The sequence below is a fragment of the Vanacampus margaritifer genome, chromosome 2 (assembly GCF_051991255.1).
Source record: "Vanacampus margaritifer isolate UIUO_Vmar chromosome 2, RoL_Vmar_1.0, whole genome shotgun sequence".
Taxonomy (NCBI): domain Eukaryota; kingdom Metazoa; phylum Chordata; class Actinopteri; order Syngnathiformes; family Syngnathidae; genus Vanacampus; species Vanacampus margaritifer.
In genome coordinates, this window is record NC_135433.1 from 16,865,261 (window position 1) to 16,881,540 (window position 16,280).

General features: G+C 39.5%; 1 protein-coding gene across 4 annotated transcripts in view; it reads right to left on the reverse strand.

Annotated features, from left to right (window-relative positions):
* Positions 1-8,969: 8,969 nt before the first annotated feature.
* trip10a (thyroid hormone receptor interactor 10a) overlaps positions 8,970-16,280 on the reverse strand; it is a 28,507-nt gene continuing 21,196 nt past the window's right edge. For 2 of the 4 annotated variants that reach the window (XM_077557529.1, XM_077557531.1), the window contains 6 exons: positions 16,103-16,126; positions 13,085-13,194; positions 12,820-12,952; positions 11,589-11,677; positions 11,374-11,510; positions 8,970-10,076 (listed from right to left, as the gene is read on the reverse strand). In XM_077557529.1, coding sequence (XP_077413655.1) covers positions 9,925-10,076; positions 11,374-11,510; positions 11,589-11,677; positions 12,820-12,952; positions 13,085-13,194; positions 16,103-16,126 — 645 coding nt within the window. In that variant the 3' untranslated portion in view covers positions 8,970-9,924. The remainder of the gene's footprint in view (positions 10,077-11,373; positions 11,511-11,588; positions 11,678-12,819; positions 12,953-13,084; positions 13,195-16,102; positions 16,127-16,280) is intronic. The other 2 variants (XM_077557532.1, XM_077557530.1) reach the window with 1 other exon arrangement.

Below are 16,280 nucleotides of genomic sequence, written 5' to 3' on the forward strand. Positions count from 1 at the left end.
GGAAATATAAATGGAAATAAAAACAAATAAAAACAACAACTATATATATATATATATATATATATATATATATATATATATATATATATATATATTATTTATTTATTTATATATATATATATATATATATATATATATTATTTATTTATTTATATAAATAAATACATTTGTATTGAATTTTTGAATTATATTTCTTATATTGGATTTTAATTTAACTTTTAGTCATTTATTTATTCAGTCATTTATTCATTTATTTTGTCATTTATTTCTAATTTTGGCAGTTTGGATCCATACTGCCAGGTCCAAATGTTATTCAAATGAAGAGCTGTTCCTAATCGTGTTTTGGGTTGGACTCCGCCGTTACAAACTACCTTTTATTGGTCGAGTGAGCGACTCGACGAACAAGGAAGTCTCGTCGACTTGAATGGAGAAAAGCTCCAGCAATGGAAGACTATCTGGTCCACTGTCACCTCGACTTGCTGTTGGACTGTGGACAAGATAGTCGTCCATTGCTGGAGCTCTCCATGCAAGCCGGCGAGACTTCCTTGTTCGCCGAGCTGCTCACTCGACCAATGAAAGGCTGTTTTGAACAGTGGAGTCCAACCCAAGACACGCTTAGGACCGCCCCCTCATTTGAATAACATTTCGACCTGGCACTATAGACCAAAACTGCCAAAATTAGAAATAAATAAATGACTAAATATATAAATAAATGACCAAAAGTGAAAAAAATATATAAAAAATAAAATTTAAAAATTGAATACAAATGTGTGTATATATATATATATATATATATATATATATATATATATATATATATATATATATATTGTTTTTATTTACATTTAGAATTTTGTTTTTTTTTATTTAATTTTCGAATTTTTTTTTTTTTTTATCATTTGTCATTTATTTATTTATTTTGTAATTTAATAATTTTTAATTTTGGCAGTTTTGGTCTTCTAATTGAAAAGAAAAACCCTGAGGCATCAATGAAGAGATGTTGAAAGTCCAACACATTTTTGTGGTAAACACAACCCCAGGAATGAACACGAAGCATTCATTAGCTTTATTTGCACACTTACATGAGCGTAATCATAACATAAAAAATAAATAAAAAAGGGTCTTATTGTTTATTCATGACTTTCATTTTACGTACCACAAAGTGTCTGAACAGCAGCAACGCAAACTCTCAAATTGAAATATTTAATTATTCAGTATTTTTTACTCTGCCGCCGGTCTCGTAAAAATTGTTTAATGTTGTGGCTTGGAGGAGGAAAGAAGAAATATGCAACGAGACCACCAGGGCTTCTGAAACAGTTAACTTCTGTGGATGTGTCCTTTTTTATGCTTTGGGCAACTGCTGGAAGATGGAATTTTAAATCTTTAAACACCTGTGGTGCAGCAGCGTGAGAGATCCCGTTATTGCTTACTTTGTAACAGAAGCCACTGTAATAAATATATTTTTAAAAAGTGTACACACCGTGTTTATGAAAATGGATATTTCATAGAAAACAGATGTTGTCCAGTTAAGTCATTAATATTCACTTTGTATTGATTTCCATTTGAGTTTGCTGAGTTGATCTTTGATGTTATTGGTAGATTAATAATATTTTATTGACTTTATTTGCAACACAATTCAAAGCAGAGAATAATGTTATAATATTGTTAAATTTATGTATCATTATTTTTTAAGGTGTTTATATATTATTTTTGTCAAGAGAAGGCAGGTTATTTGTTTTCAGAATTTATTTGTATTTATCATTGTTTTATGTATGTTTTGATGTCAAGGCAGATTTGTCTAATGTAATCATTTTTTTATTTCAAGGTTTATTTTTGTAATTTGTAATTATTTGATGTCTTTTAGGTTTTGTATTGTATTTATAATATATTTATTTGTATAAAGCACATTTTCTAGCTAGTAATTATTTTCAATTTAAAAGGCATGAATTAATAAAAAATTTTTTTTAAAAATCTGCTAAAATTATCAAAATATACAAGTTATTTTTACAGAATGAGGATTAATGCAGATCTGCACAATACAATCTTATTATTTCTATTCTATGGTTGAGGCAGCCTAGTTGCTCTTGTAATCATTCTTGATGTACGTTCCTAATCGCAGATGCGTACGCCCCCTTCATATTGAATGACACGCTAATCATTTGTAATGCATTTTAGTGATGGATAAAAGGTGGCATACGCCGTTGCCCTTTTTCTTCTCTCTTCCTCGAGTCTTTGTGCGCATTGAATGTTCTGACCCGGTGGAGCGCTCCCAATCGAATCACAATCATTATCTGCTGGATACTGAAAGTATAGTGATCACTCACAAGCAGGGAAACTTGAATCTCTCTTTCAGATTTATTCACTCCAAAAATATTTTTGTTTTGTTTTTTTTAAACAAAAAAGTCTTTCAATTTAGAATTTGTTCCATTTTTGGGGTAAATCTCAGAGGACTTACTGCCTTTTACTAAAAAAAAAAAAAAGGTCGTTTTGATGATGATGATGATAAAGTGTAGCACAGCCTAGTGGTTAGCATGTCACATAGTCAAAAAGTCCTGGTGTCTCGACAAAACAGCATACCCGTCCGTCAAAGTAGCATATCTTGCACTTCTGTGCATGCGCTGTAGGAAACAAGTCATGCGCAGTAAGAACAGGTTGGGTGTTATGTAGAGGTTTCCTCCGGCCACTAGAGGTCACTGGGGGGATTCGATTTCTAGTCTATGGAGCAGTTCTCCATTTTGTGATGTTGCCTACAGGACGTTATTCACGTAAGTCTACATGTTTCATATATTATAATTAGTTGGGTAGTCATTTTTGATGTTGTCTATATGTTCTATGTGAGTTTCTAGCCATCATATGTTTGTACCTCTGCAGGGCTCCTTCATCTCTGTCAATAAATGCTAATTGACATTAAGGAGTGTGTTTCTTCATGAAGGAACCGTGGTCGTCGATGAATGATGTGTCTCTGGCTGCGCTCTATTGGCAAATCATGGCTTTGTGCACCAGAACCCGCCTGTCCAGGCATCAGCTTTCAAGGCCTGAAACTTACCCGACCCACAGTAGACATTGGTGTATCCATAGAGGAATGGAACGTGTTCACCCGTCGCTGGGATGTCTTCTGCACTGGCTCAGGCATAGGAGATACCCAGGCCCCTTTCCAACTGTTTCAGTGCGCTGGGCCCAACTTAGGTGACAGCCTGTTGAAAGCCAATCCTGATGCTGCTTCCAGGCCCTTGCCAGATCTTATTGCCGCTTTGCTTGCTGTCATCCCAGTGGCCACTTGTGTACTACGCACCAAGCTGTTTTAGTTGCGCCAGGAACGCGATGAAATGTTCCGAGCTGCCAGAGTGCGGGGAAAAGCGGAGACATGCGCCTACGCTGCAGCATGTGAGTGGGAGGGTGTAATCTTTACTGACCACATCATCTTTGATGTTTTGATCAATGGCATCTATGACTCGGACATACGCCGTGCTACACTGGGTATACCTGATGTCCTGCGTAAGCCGGTAAATGATGTGATTGCACTAGTTGAAAGCAAAGAAATGGCTCGTGATGCTCTCCCATCACCCACCCTGTCAGCGATGTCGTCATTTCGGAGCCAAAAGAGAGATCCACTTATGGACGCCGCCCCGCCCCCAGCGAACAAAACCAGACAAGCAACATGCCCTGACTGTAAAGGCCTATTTAAGATTTTCACGGAAGGGCCTTGGGGGTGGATCACCAAGCTCCACCAGATCTGCATTGCATGCAATAGGGCCCGTCGACGCAAGAGGCGACAGTAGCCACTGATGACGGGGGGTCATCAGGCCGCCAAGGAGTCGGATCCAATCTCTATGGTTTCCTTAATTTAATCCAGAGCTGAACCCGGGTGACATCACAGGGTCCGGCACCGTGCTTCTATGACACACAGTGATATCCACAAACCCACACCCATCAGACTCGAGCACCACATCTTCTAAGGGCGAATGGAGACGCGCCAAGCTACAGGACTGCGTGTCTGTCGCCATCTCAATCGACAGGCCAGTTGGACAGGAAAGCGGCAACAGGGACCAGGGCTCAGTCAAAGCAGCAAATGTATCCGCCATCAGAGACACTGGCGCACAATCGGACCTTTGATCTCTAGAGGAGTTTGCCTGGGGATTCTCCCGCGACGACCTAGACACTGTCTGCTGCCAACCGCTCCCCCATTAACCTTGTAGGAGTATTATTTGCCAAGCTGTTGACAGTCCCCGGTTGTGGTGTGGCGGCAGTATCCTGTATGCAAGCAACTCCCTCCGTGCCATGTACCTCTCCTTTGATTCAGTGCTTAACCTTGGACTCTTACCTATTGGCTTCCCGTTGGTTGACCAGGGGTAGGAACCAGTGGCGCTCAGGTTCCTGACGCTCCTGATGCACAAGTAGCGCCCCCGCCTTTCAATGCTATGCGGTCCATTAATGGTGGCTGTAAAGGTCTGTATGGTCCCCGTGACAGGCAATGCTCGTGTCCCCAGCAAACGGCCGCTCGACCACGCCCCACGGAGCTGCCATTCCCTTGCACACCGCAAAATAATGGTCGGATGAAGGCCTGGCTTCTCGAGAGATATGCCTCATCTATTTTAACCACCTGCCCTCATCGACCATTGCCTTGTATGGATGGGCCACCCATTGAGATACACTTGGACCTGGCAGCCACGTCTAAATCATGCCACACCGCCGCCACCACACCCCTGCACTGGCAGCAACGGGTCTACGATGACCTCCTACAGGACAAAATCCTTGGTGTTGGTGAGCATGTGCCTTACGGCGAACCGGTGACTTGGTGCCATGGTATGGTTGTCACTTGGAAGCATGATGGTTCCCCCCAGAAGACGGTGGACTCTCAATAAGTTCTGCCAATGTGAAACCTTCGCCACTGAATCCCCATTCCACCTTGCACGTCGCATCCCCAAAGACACCTGGAAGACAGTGACTGGAATGGCTATGGCTACCACAGTGTGTCCCTGGCGTTACAAGAGGGCACCACAAGGTTTTCTGTCATCGGGGGATGGATACAACTGTTGTTTTGAGGCTGTCCTCTCTGACTTCGAGCGCAAGGAGCGCTGTGTGGACGACACTATCCACTACAACACTGACCTCGAACAGCACTGGTGGTGGACCATTGACTTTCTCGCACATGTCCGTTGGTCTGGGATTGTGTTGAATGCAGATAAGTTCCAAATGTGCGGAAAGAAGCGTTGATTTTGCTGGCTTCAGAGTCTTTGACGCCTCCATCGAACCACTCCCCAAGTACTTGGATGCAATTAGAGACTTTCCCTCCTCGGTGCCTAGACAGATTTTAGGAGCTGGTTCGGCCTTGTCAACCAAGTGGCCAACTATGCGCAGTTATGTGCCACAATGGCACCATTCAAGCAATTCCTCAGCCCCCGCTGTAAGTTCTCATGGTCTTCTGAACTGGAGGAAGCCTTCCAGGCGTCCAAGCTGTCCATTATTGGAGCCATCCGTGAGGGTGTGGAGATTTACGACATGCAGAAACTCACTTGCCTTTGCCCTGACTGGTCCAGGCGTGGTATTGGTTACTTCCTGCTTCAACAGGATTGCAATTGCGTCTCTGGTGTACCTGATTGTTGCTCAGGGGGTTAGAGGATCACCCTGGCTGGTTCTCGTTTCCTGTCTTCAGCGGAACAACGCTATGTTGCCATTGAGGATGAGGCTCTTGCTGTGGCCTGGGGCCTTGAGCAAACGAAGTATTTCACTTGACAACCTCGTTGTGGTTACCGACCATAAGCCTCTGGTGAAGATCTTTGGCGATGGTACGCTGGATGAAATAACTAACTCTCGCCTGTTCAGACTTAACGCACCCTTCCATGGCGCTTCGACATTGTGCACCTGCCTGGCAAGAGTAATCACGCCGCTGATGCTCCTTTGAGGCTGAGTCCGTCTACCTATGCATCCATAGGCCTCCAGACTGGGGCGGATGTAGAGGTTTCCTCTGGCCACTAGAGGTTTTTTAGCACTGTCTCGCTGAGCAGTTCTCCATTTTGTTATGTTCCCTACAGGACATTTTGTTGCCAAAGTGCTACTCTCAAGTTTATATCAAGCTGCTGACATTATTCATGTAAGTAAGTCTACATGTTTCATATATTATTATTAGTTGTGTAGTCATTCTTAATGTTGTCTATCTGTTCTATGTGAGTTTATAGCCATCTTATGTTTGTACCTCTGCAGGGCTCCTTCATCTCTGTCAATAAATGCTAATTGACATTAAGGTGTGTTTCTTTCTGTTAGGCTGAGTTTAGGGTGAGGCTACAGGTATGCTGATCTGACAGAACACCTACTATTCCTTTATTACTTTGCAATGATTTCCACATTCTGTTTTATGGTTGCCACCCCTGGTAAGACATCCTCGTTCTGTCGCGCTGCACCTGATGGAGCACCACCACAGTTTTGCCTGTCTCTCACATTCAAGAGGTTCCGGGTTTGGTAATCTGGCTTCTTTACACATCCCACAACTATGCATGATCACTGAAGACTCTACATCATCAATTGCTGTGAATCTGCGTGTGAATCATTGTTTGTCCAGAAGTGGAAAAAGTACTTACACTCTGTACTTAAATGGGAAGTCAACCCCCAAAAAATTCTTGATATCAATATGCTCTTTGCAGCCCCACTCGTCTAAGCACGGTATTCTGGTTAATTTTGCATTTGTGGAATAAGAATGAAGCAGCAAAAATCCGCCCAATTTTATCCATCCACAGGGAAGCCATTTTGCCATTTGCTTTTGACTGAAAATGACATCACAGTTGACCAATCACGACCCATCTTGCAAATGTCACATGACCAAAACTCTGAAAACCCTTACATGACCCCAGAGTAACTGTTATATAATTTTTAGTTGACAGCAAGAGACAAAATGGCCTCCCCCTTTCAGATGGATGAAAACGGTTGGTTTTGATCCACAATTTTAGATAGAATGTTGTGTTTGGACTAGTAGGGGCACATAAAACATATTATTGTAAAGAAAACTTTTGGGTTGACTTCCTCTTTAACTCATTCACTGCCATTGACGGCTATAGACGTCAAAAATTCATTTGAACTATTTCTATTAGTTTAACATTTTTTTATGTAGTATGAAAACCTAGAATTTTTTTATTGTCCATTTAGAACAGATATAAAACTTGCCACTTAACGTTTTTTTCTCACTTTATAAAGCGGCAAATTTTCCACTTTATAAACTCGCAAATGTATGAGTTTTTTCCCCACTTTAAATTCGCACTTTATAAAATGTCAAATTTGCGAGTTTTTTCGAGAAAAATACGGTAAAATTAATTTTTGACGTCTATATGCGTGAATGGCAGTGAATGAGTTAAGTAGACCGTACTACTGATTCATCTCCTTTACGAAGTATGTAAAAAATAATAATAAAATTGCAACCGTTTAAATGTACTTATAGGGCAACTAAATCCAAGATGTCAAATATTTGCTAGATTTTAAATAAGCGTCTTTATCTTGCGGAGGCCGCCATCATTAGGTCTGGTGCTTGCAATTGTGCAAAGTTGTATGCGATGTGTATTGGGCAGCTCCAGTTTATTATGCAGTTTTATTTACTGGTACTTAGAAAATCACAGAGTTAATAAATATTCAGCAATGACACGCGACACATCGTCACTGTTGGGCGGACTCACAGCTGACTCAAAGCCATTAAATTCCATCATATACTACTGCGCACAAGCATCAACACAACACCATCAAAATAAATTTTATTAGCTAATTTAATGCATACAAAATAATTAAGTCATTACAATTGCATAAATTAATAAAAGCTTTAGCGGCTCGCTGCTTATCAGGCAACTAAGTTTTCACTCGCGGTCCGCTGGCAGCTAGCGCCCGGGTGGCTCGTGACAGCCAGCAGATCCCTTTTCAAAGGTCTTCGAGCCATGGAGGAAGAAATGAATAAAACGATGGGCAGCTTCAGAATAGACAAAAACAAATCTGCACACTAACCTTTGATGTTGACAGCCTGACACTGTTGCAGTTTGTTACAGCGATTCATTTTTCAAATCAGGCTTACTCAAGACGTATCTAACCAAATGGCATTCACGTGACGTCACACGTGTTAAAAAACAAATCATTACTAAACTGTATGTGGACGTCTCTACTCAAGCCCACTTCCTCCTCCACGATATCAAAACAATAACTAAGACTCATTTTACTGGTATGTGTGCAAATGCTTGGGCAGTGGTGGCTTGTGATAATATTCATTATTCTGCTACATTTTCATGATGGCTGAGTGATTCTGAGGACACTAACGGCATTTCATAACGACATTGACCCCTTAATGTGAAGAGACTCATTTCCCAGGAAAATGTCATAGCCCTCCGTTGGCAGGTTGGCATATTCCTCGCTCTTTGTCAACACGTTTCTTGTTTTTAAACTGAATCATAGAGGTGGAACTGTTCCCAGGTGGCAACATGTCACATCATAGCCTAAAGGTAGACATTGGAAGCCCCCCGAGGAGCCTATATCGCCTTTAAAGCAACACCAGGCCTTGCATTCAAATAGTCTTGTCATACTAGTCTATTCATTCTTTTGGCTGCTAATGTGAACTCCAGCAGCACGCCTAAAACATTCTAATCTTAATTATTTTTCAAAGGCAGTGCAACCTAATGAGGTATGCAAATGCATTGCTTGTATGAAAAGCCAATCATGCAAAAAGAGATGACAGATCAACACAGGATGCCTTATGGTGGAACGATACAACAGTGCCATCTAGTGAGGCTCAAGTGATTACCGTTGAGCTTTCAGACTACTTTCAGACTTTCTCCACTATAAATTTGGATCAATTATTTTCATACAGCACAGCATACACTACAAAAAAATACTGAGCTCTGAAGTAACTATAGATCAACTATTATACAATATTATAAAACAAATATAGCCCTTTAAAATATATTAATGTGACAACATAATTACAATGTAAGAATATGAACGACACATTGAACTTGAAAACGTGCTCCAGATTTATTTAGTTCTGAACCAAGAGAATGTCTTTAATGCAAAAATGGTTGAATATACAGACACACATAAAAACGTTGATAATTCTTACCTGAAAGGCACCAAAGACAATTGCTTCCTCCGACACATAGCTTTAAAAAAAAAAAAAAAAAAAAAACTTTTGAATGTATGAAGACAATTAAGAGCAACGCACTAAGAATAATTAGCGTCTTTTACTTCTCTATCACACTGTAAAAATCTTAATTTGATAGGTTAAATAAGACAATAGTGGTTGTGTCTAAAGTGTATCCTACATAAATACAATAGTCACTACTTGTCAACTCATGTGCATTCATCTGCTCCCTTTTGTGACTACATTGCCCGCTGTGTGTGTGCAAGTTTATTAAGGAGGGGAAGAAGACTAAATTCAAAGCGGAACATTAAAAAAAAAAAAAAAGTACATAAACATTTGCAATAAATTACATGTAGTAGAAAACACAGCAAAGAGAACCACTACGTCTTTGCTTTAGGTTGGACGATGACCATCTGTCTGTCTGTGATTGTCTGCCGTCAAGCAGCAAATGAAAACACACACTGTCACTTTGTTCTCACACAATAAATGTCCAATATTCGACTTTGCTTGTTTTACTGCCGAAGCCAATGCGTCACTGTGTTCTTGTACCGCGACGGCGAGAACTCAATAGAAAATATCACTGCGTGTTTTTCCTAAGTGGGATTACAAGAAGAGCAAACCATGTGGAACACGTTAGCACCGTGCACTATTGCTAATTTGGGACTACACTTGCATTAGTCAACCCTATCCCCTACTTCCTGGATGCGCTTCTGGTCCCGCCCATAAGCGCTGTAGCGTCTTCATGACGGCTCCCATAGGGATGAACTGTGTAACTGTTTTTTGTTTGTTTTTTAACCCTCTCTTGTTGTTCTCTCCTGCGTGTGTCATTTATGGAGCGAGATGGAGACGTAAGATGTTGGGATGTAGCCTTCGTCCCCGTTGCTCCTACGGACGCGTGTCCAACCGTCGCCTTTGTCTTCCTCCACCACGGCCAGCACTTCCCCTTCCTGCATGGCGATGGTGCCTTCGCTGGCGCCTGCAACATGGCCACAACCTTTACAAATATTGCCTCCAAGTGCAATGCCGTTTAGCTCACCAACATTTTTTTGAAGTATTTGTGTCAAGGGGGTTATTTATTAAGCGGCAACCCTCACTAATATATTTAAATTAAGCAGAGAATGGTGCGTGCGCGGGATCTACATGAATTCGAACGGACTCGATGGATTCCATGCAGGAGATCAACGCACACAAAATGCATTTACAGTTAAAAGAACCACAAGATCTTCACTTGTGGATGGTGTAGTCCTGTGTCATGTGACAAGGCAATTGGAGACCATCTTGAACACATGATCATGCATCCGTGTGACAACGCCTGCCTCAATTAAATCCACCTAAATCGCATTTCACCACCTGCGTCACCACTTAGACATGGTTTTAGCGAGTCTAAAATCGAGTCTACTTTTTAATGACCAAATTGCCAGATGCAGCACGGTCTACCAGAAAACTCAGTGAAGTGCAGCGCGTCTACCAAATTCACAAACGCACTAAACTAGATTTGTCCCAGCAAGAAAATAAAGGTGTGCCTGTTTTAATGCCGGGCGGTCTATTTTCCGTGACCAAATTAGGGGGTGCAGCAGCTCAGTCTGCCGGAACACCCGGTAAAGAGCAAAATCGGTCCCAAAAATGGCAAACTAGACTTTCAATGAAGTTGCACCTGTTTTCACGCCAAGCACACGGGCACCTGACTAGGAAAATAGGGCCCTGAGTGCTATCGAGCAAATCAGGAGGCTTGTTATCACAAATGTAATCGGCTCTTTAAACCGACAAAATTTGCCACTTTTTTTTTTTTGCCAATGTTTTCTTTTTTAGATTAATACATTAAAACATACGACGTTGAAAAATCCCGCCGCGCCAAAAAAAAAATTATCTGTTAAAAAGTTAAACAAATATTAAAGGATAAAGTATTGCAGAACAGTAAAATGTTCATTAAGAGATAAAAAAAAAAATGGTTTTGAATTCCTGATATTTTGTTTTTAATGTATTGGTTATCAGAATTTTATTCTGCAAAATATCAGAATCGGCTTATCAGTCGTGCTCTGCTTGTTTTTGCCTTGAGTTATGGATAGCAGGCCTTGCCATATGTTAAACCCTTTTTACACCACACGAGAATATCAGATTATCCTTTCTATAGAACATTTACCTTTTTCCCCCACCTTTGTTTAGTTGTATGGCATGAGATTTTACAAACGTAAAATGTGTGCCTCGTCTCAATAAAAGTTGGAAAACACTGCTTTATATGACACTGTGAGCAAAACCCAGTGCAAGTGACATACCAGGAAAGTTATATAGGGCGGTGCAATTCCCAATGGGAGCCGCCAGTTCCTCATCCTCAAAGTCATCATCAAACTCGGCGTAGATAGCATGGGAAGAGGTGTCGGGCGTGCCTCCATCGGAATGAGCTCCATCCGGGCTGGAGAAAACAACATACACGCAGGTGTGTAGGAAATCGCAATGGGTCAACGACTGTTGTGAGAAATATGCGAATCACCTTAGCGGTTCGTGAGTGTCGTTGTTGTTGAAGGAGTGAGATTTGTATCGTGGCGTGTCTCCTCGACCTCCCGCCTCAGCCAGCCACGTCTGTCACCCAGATTACACATTGAAATAGTGTTGAACCCATGTCTGTGCATTTGGGCAGCTCAAATAGTATGACACATATTGATTCTCAATCATCATATTAAAATGAACAAGTTTGGTGGACTTAGAATATAAACAGTAACCGCTTCGTTTATTTGTGCAAATGCCCATAATTTATGATAGTAATAGGCTAGCTATTTAGGATTTTCCACAAATTATTATATACTCTACATTGCTGTCCAGTAAAACAAGTATAGCCAGATTTTTTTATTTTCTTTAAATCAAAAACAAAGAAAAAATACAGTTTACCAAAAAAAAACAAAAAAAAACATTTTGACATTTTTAAGCGGACAGTGACAATATACAGGATGTGCCACAACATTTTTGAAATGTGAACATTTTAGATAACTGCATGTGTTGGGCATAAGAAATTAAATGGGCTTCATTCATACAAGAACAAGATTGGCAGCTAGTGCACTTGTATTTTTTGCCTTCACCTTAAAAAAAATGAAAGGAAAATATTAAACTTAGTGATGACATCTTAAAACATGCAATTGACTATGTCTTTAAGACAGCTTTTTTTTGGGTCACACTATGCATTAATCTATATTTTATTCGTCTGTCAGCTTAACAGTTGTCACATCTGGGTTGTTAAAGGGAGGCATTTATTTAAGATGTGGCGTCAAATGATCAAGCCCCCTGTGATTTAATAGCCATTTATTATTTATTCAACTATATATTTTGAAGTTAGTTAAAAAAATCAAATTGACTGTAAAACAAGTTAATGAACAAAACCGAACGCATTCCAAGGCCATTTGATTGCTTGCACAGTTCAAGTGTTACATTCAGACTTTTACTTATTTATTTATGTATTTACTTGTTAAGTTGCACAAGCAGTGCGGTTAACAAGTTGATTTGCAACATAACCACTATCACTGAACGACCGTGTAGTGCTACTAAACTCCTGTGGGTGAACTTAATTCAGACATCGTAATACCTTGTACCTGCTCCCATCAAACTAAAAGGCTTAATTGCCTCTCTCGGTAGGCTGCTCACAATACTTCATGTTCAAATTAATAATTCAGAGTGCGGCCGGTCTACCTATTATAGGGCAAAATAAATAAGAGCCCTGAAGCTAGAATTACCTCATACTTGTTTTGCTCCACCCTGAGACGTTCTATATTCAGATTCGTCTGATTGATTTGGGGTACGAGGCTGGCGGCGTCTCCCAGTTCAGGATTTTTCTCATAAACACCCTTCATCTTCCCCAGGGCCTCGCTGACACCCAGACAGAGAGAAAGAGAGACAGAATTTTAGGAGTTCCACTCACACGCGCCATTGTGTCACTACTAGGTGAATACTACACCACCACAGAGGCTCTAATGGAGATGAATGAGCACAAACACAAACCTCTGATCTATTTCCTTCTGCAACTTTCGGCTGGTTTCCTCCAGTTTCTCGTGCAGCCTCTTCCTGCGCTGCTCCGGAGGGAGGTGAGTGAAGTCCTCAGTGACCGCGGGCTGTGAAAAGGTCACAGGAAGTCGACTTCAACGCTGCGGAACTTACAGAAAGAAACACACACCCCACCTCAGGAAAAAACACCAAGGCTCGCATTTGCGTTTAGCTCACTTTCCAAAACCAATCTTGATTCGAGTCACAGTTGGTCACTCTATACGAGGGAGTGTTAGGGTCACACTAAAAACAAAGTCATATATTTCCTTAACTTAAGTTATAATATTACAAGAATGCATTTGTTTATTTTCTAGATTAGAAGTCATAGTATAATATTATAACAACGAAGCTGTATCTTTTCGAAGGGAAAAAAAGGAAATTTGAGATTTAAAAAAAAAAAAGAAGTTTAAATGTAAGTAAGAACAACGAAGGCAATGTTCTTGTAAAATTACAATTGAAATATACAACTTTTTTGTGTTAATATTTTACTTTATAAAATGGTTCAGGTCCTACTTGGAGTTACTTTGTGACCATTAGAAATTATGTGGGGTCCTTCAAGGGTCAGTCCTTGGACCCCTGTTGTTCAGTCTGTATCTGTTACCTTTGGGTCAAATGCTTCAGAACGCCAATGCTGACTATCATGGTTATACAGATGACACACAACTGTATTTATCAATGTCCCCAAATGACAGTTCAACTAACGTATTGTGTCACTCTCTAGAGCAAATTAACAACTGAATGAACCAAAATTTCCTTCAGCTAAATGAAAACAAAACGGAGGTCATTATTTTCGGTAATAAAGGAGAGAGGATTGTTGTCAGTGTTGGAAAACACGTTGAGTCAGTGTCTTGACCAAGTTGAAAATTTTGGGGTGCTGATAGACTCAGACTTTCAACAACCATATCAAATCCATCACTAAAACAGCCTTTTACCAGTTGAAAAACATATCCAGACTGAAGGACTGCATAATCCAAGCAGACCAAAGAGAAGCTTATGCATGCTAAGGCTAAAAACTTTTGATTAGGGTCTTCCTAACATTTTTAAATCATGTTTTTCTTTTTGATTATTTTAGGTAACTACTCTTATTTCTTTACACTTAAATGTTTGTTTTTTTTTAAAGAAAGTTTTCTGTTAATATTTTTTAATGTACAGTACAGGACAAAAGTTTGGACACACTTTCTTATTCAATGCAGTTACTTTATTCTCATGACTGGTTACTTTGGAGATTCTCACTGAAGGTATCAAAAGTATGTGTGAACTGATGTGGAGTTATGTATTTAACACCCAAAAAAAAGGGTGAAATAACTGAAAACGTGTTTTATATACTAGCTTCTTCAAAATAGCCATCTTTTGCTCCGGTTACTTTTTTGCATACTCTTGACATTCTTACTCTGGGAACTCCTTAAAAGCTATTGGAAAACCCTTCCAGGTGACTACCTTTTGAAGCTCAATCGAGAGAATGCCAGGAATGTGCAAAAAAGTAATCAGCGAAAAGGGTGGCTATTTATTTATGTATTTATTTGATTATTTTCACATTTTTTGTTAAGTACATAACTCCAAATGTTTTTGTTTAGTTGTCATAGTTTTGATGCCTTCAGTGAGAATCTACAATGTACATAGTCATGTAAATAAAGCATGTACTGAATGAGAAGGTGTCCAAACTTTTGGCCTGTACTGTATGTTCTTTTAGTAATTTTACTTTAGTTTTCTCTGCTTTGCTTCTGAATGTCGTTAACTGTTGTGTTGATATTTGATAAGTGTTGTGTCTTTGCTTGTGTAAAAGACATGAAGTAGCCTTGAGTATGAAATATGCAATAGAAATAAAACTGCCTTGCTCTCATTCTCATAAAGTTACAACTCTAATCTAGTCGTATACTTTTTGTTTATTTTCAGTGTGGCCCTAATACTCATTTGTCCTTCATTTGAAACATATTGAAAATACTTTTACCAGTAATATTTTTGTGTCATATACAATAGTGAGCTGAACCAAAGTCACTCTGACTATTTGATTACACTGTTTAATTTTGTTATTCTCTACTTAAGAGTAATAGGGACACACTAAAGAGAAAAACATAATAATACTACGGGAGAAAGTCCGAGAGTTATGAGAGTAAAGACAACATTTTCAAGAAAAGCCCCCCAATAATGTAATATGAGAATGAAGACGGTTTTATGAGGCTACAGCTATAAAGTCTGAAATTCACATGCTAAAATTCTCTTCTCATACATTTTTTTTTTCATTAAATTGCAACTTTTATCCTGTAAAACTCACCTTTTCTCAACATAATTGTTACAGCATTATGACTGCTGTATTTGTCCTTGTAATCAGTGTGGCCCTAATACTCTGTCATCTTCCTTAGTGCAAATAAAAGCATAATTTTCTTTGAGCGTGACCAATTGTGTCTCCTCTCCTCCACCAAGTGACCACCTTTTCAATGCAAACAAAAAGATGTCATGTCAGCTGCAGTGGTTTGCCCTCAAGCATTTGATAGTCAGATTTGTTTAACGTTTTTTTTGCGTTTTTTATTTTATTTATTTAACTCATTCACTGCCATTGACAGCTATAGACGTAAAAATTCATTATACCGTATTTTTCGTGAAAAAACTCCCAAATTTGACATTTTATAAAGTGGCAAATTTGCGGGAAAAAAAATCATACATTTGCCACTTTATAAAGTGGCAAATTTGCAAATTAAAAGTGAGAAAAAACACGTAAATTTGCGAGTTTATTAAGTGGCAAGTTTTATATCTGTTCAAAATGTACAATAAAAAAATCTAGGTTTTCATACTCTTAACAAAATTGGGAAAAAAAAGTTGAAACTAATAGAAATAGTTCAAATGAATTTTTGACGTCTATAGCCGCCAATGGCAGTGAATGAGTTAAATCCTAACTAAGTGAACATTTGCATGGGGAAGGTGGCCACTTTTTGAGTCACCCGCTTCGCAAACCCGCGCCATAAATGCGCTCCATTTTACCGGAATCCTCTCTGGTGTGAACTTCTGAAGGGAAAGGAAGCAGAATATGTATTGGAACACATGCTTAGTATTGTAAAAATAAGTTGTTATCCTCACAATGGTGTCCAAAACTTTTGACTTCTGAAAGTGTGATGTGAACAACATTTTAAATACAGTACAGCACACACAAACACACACA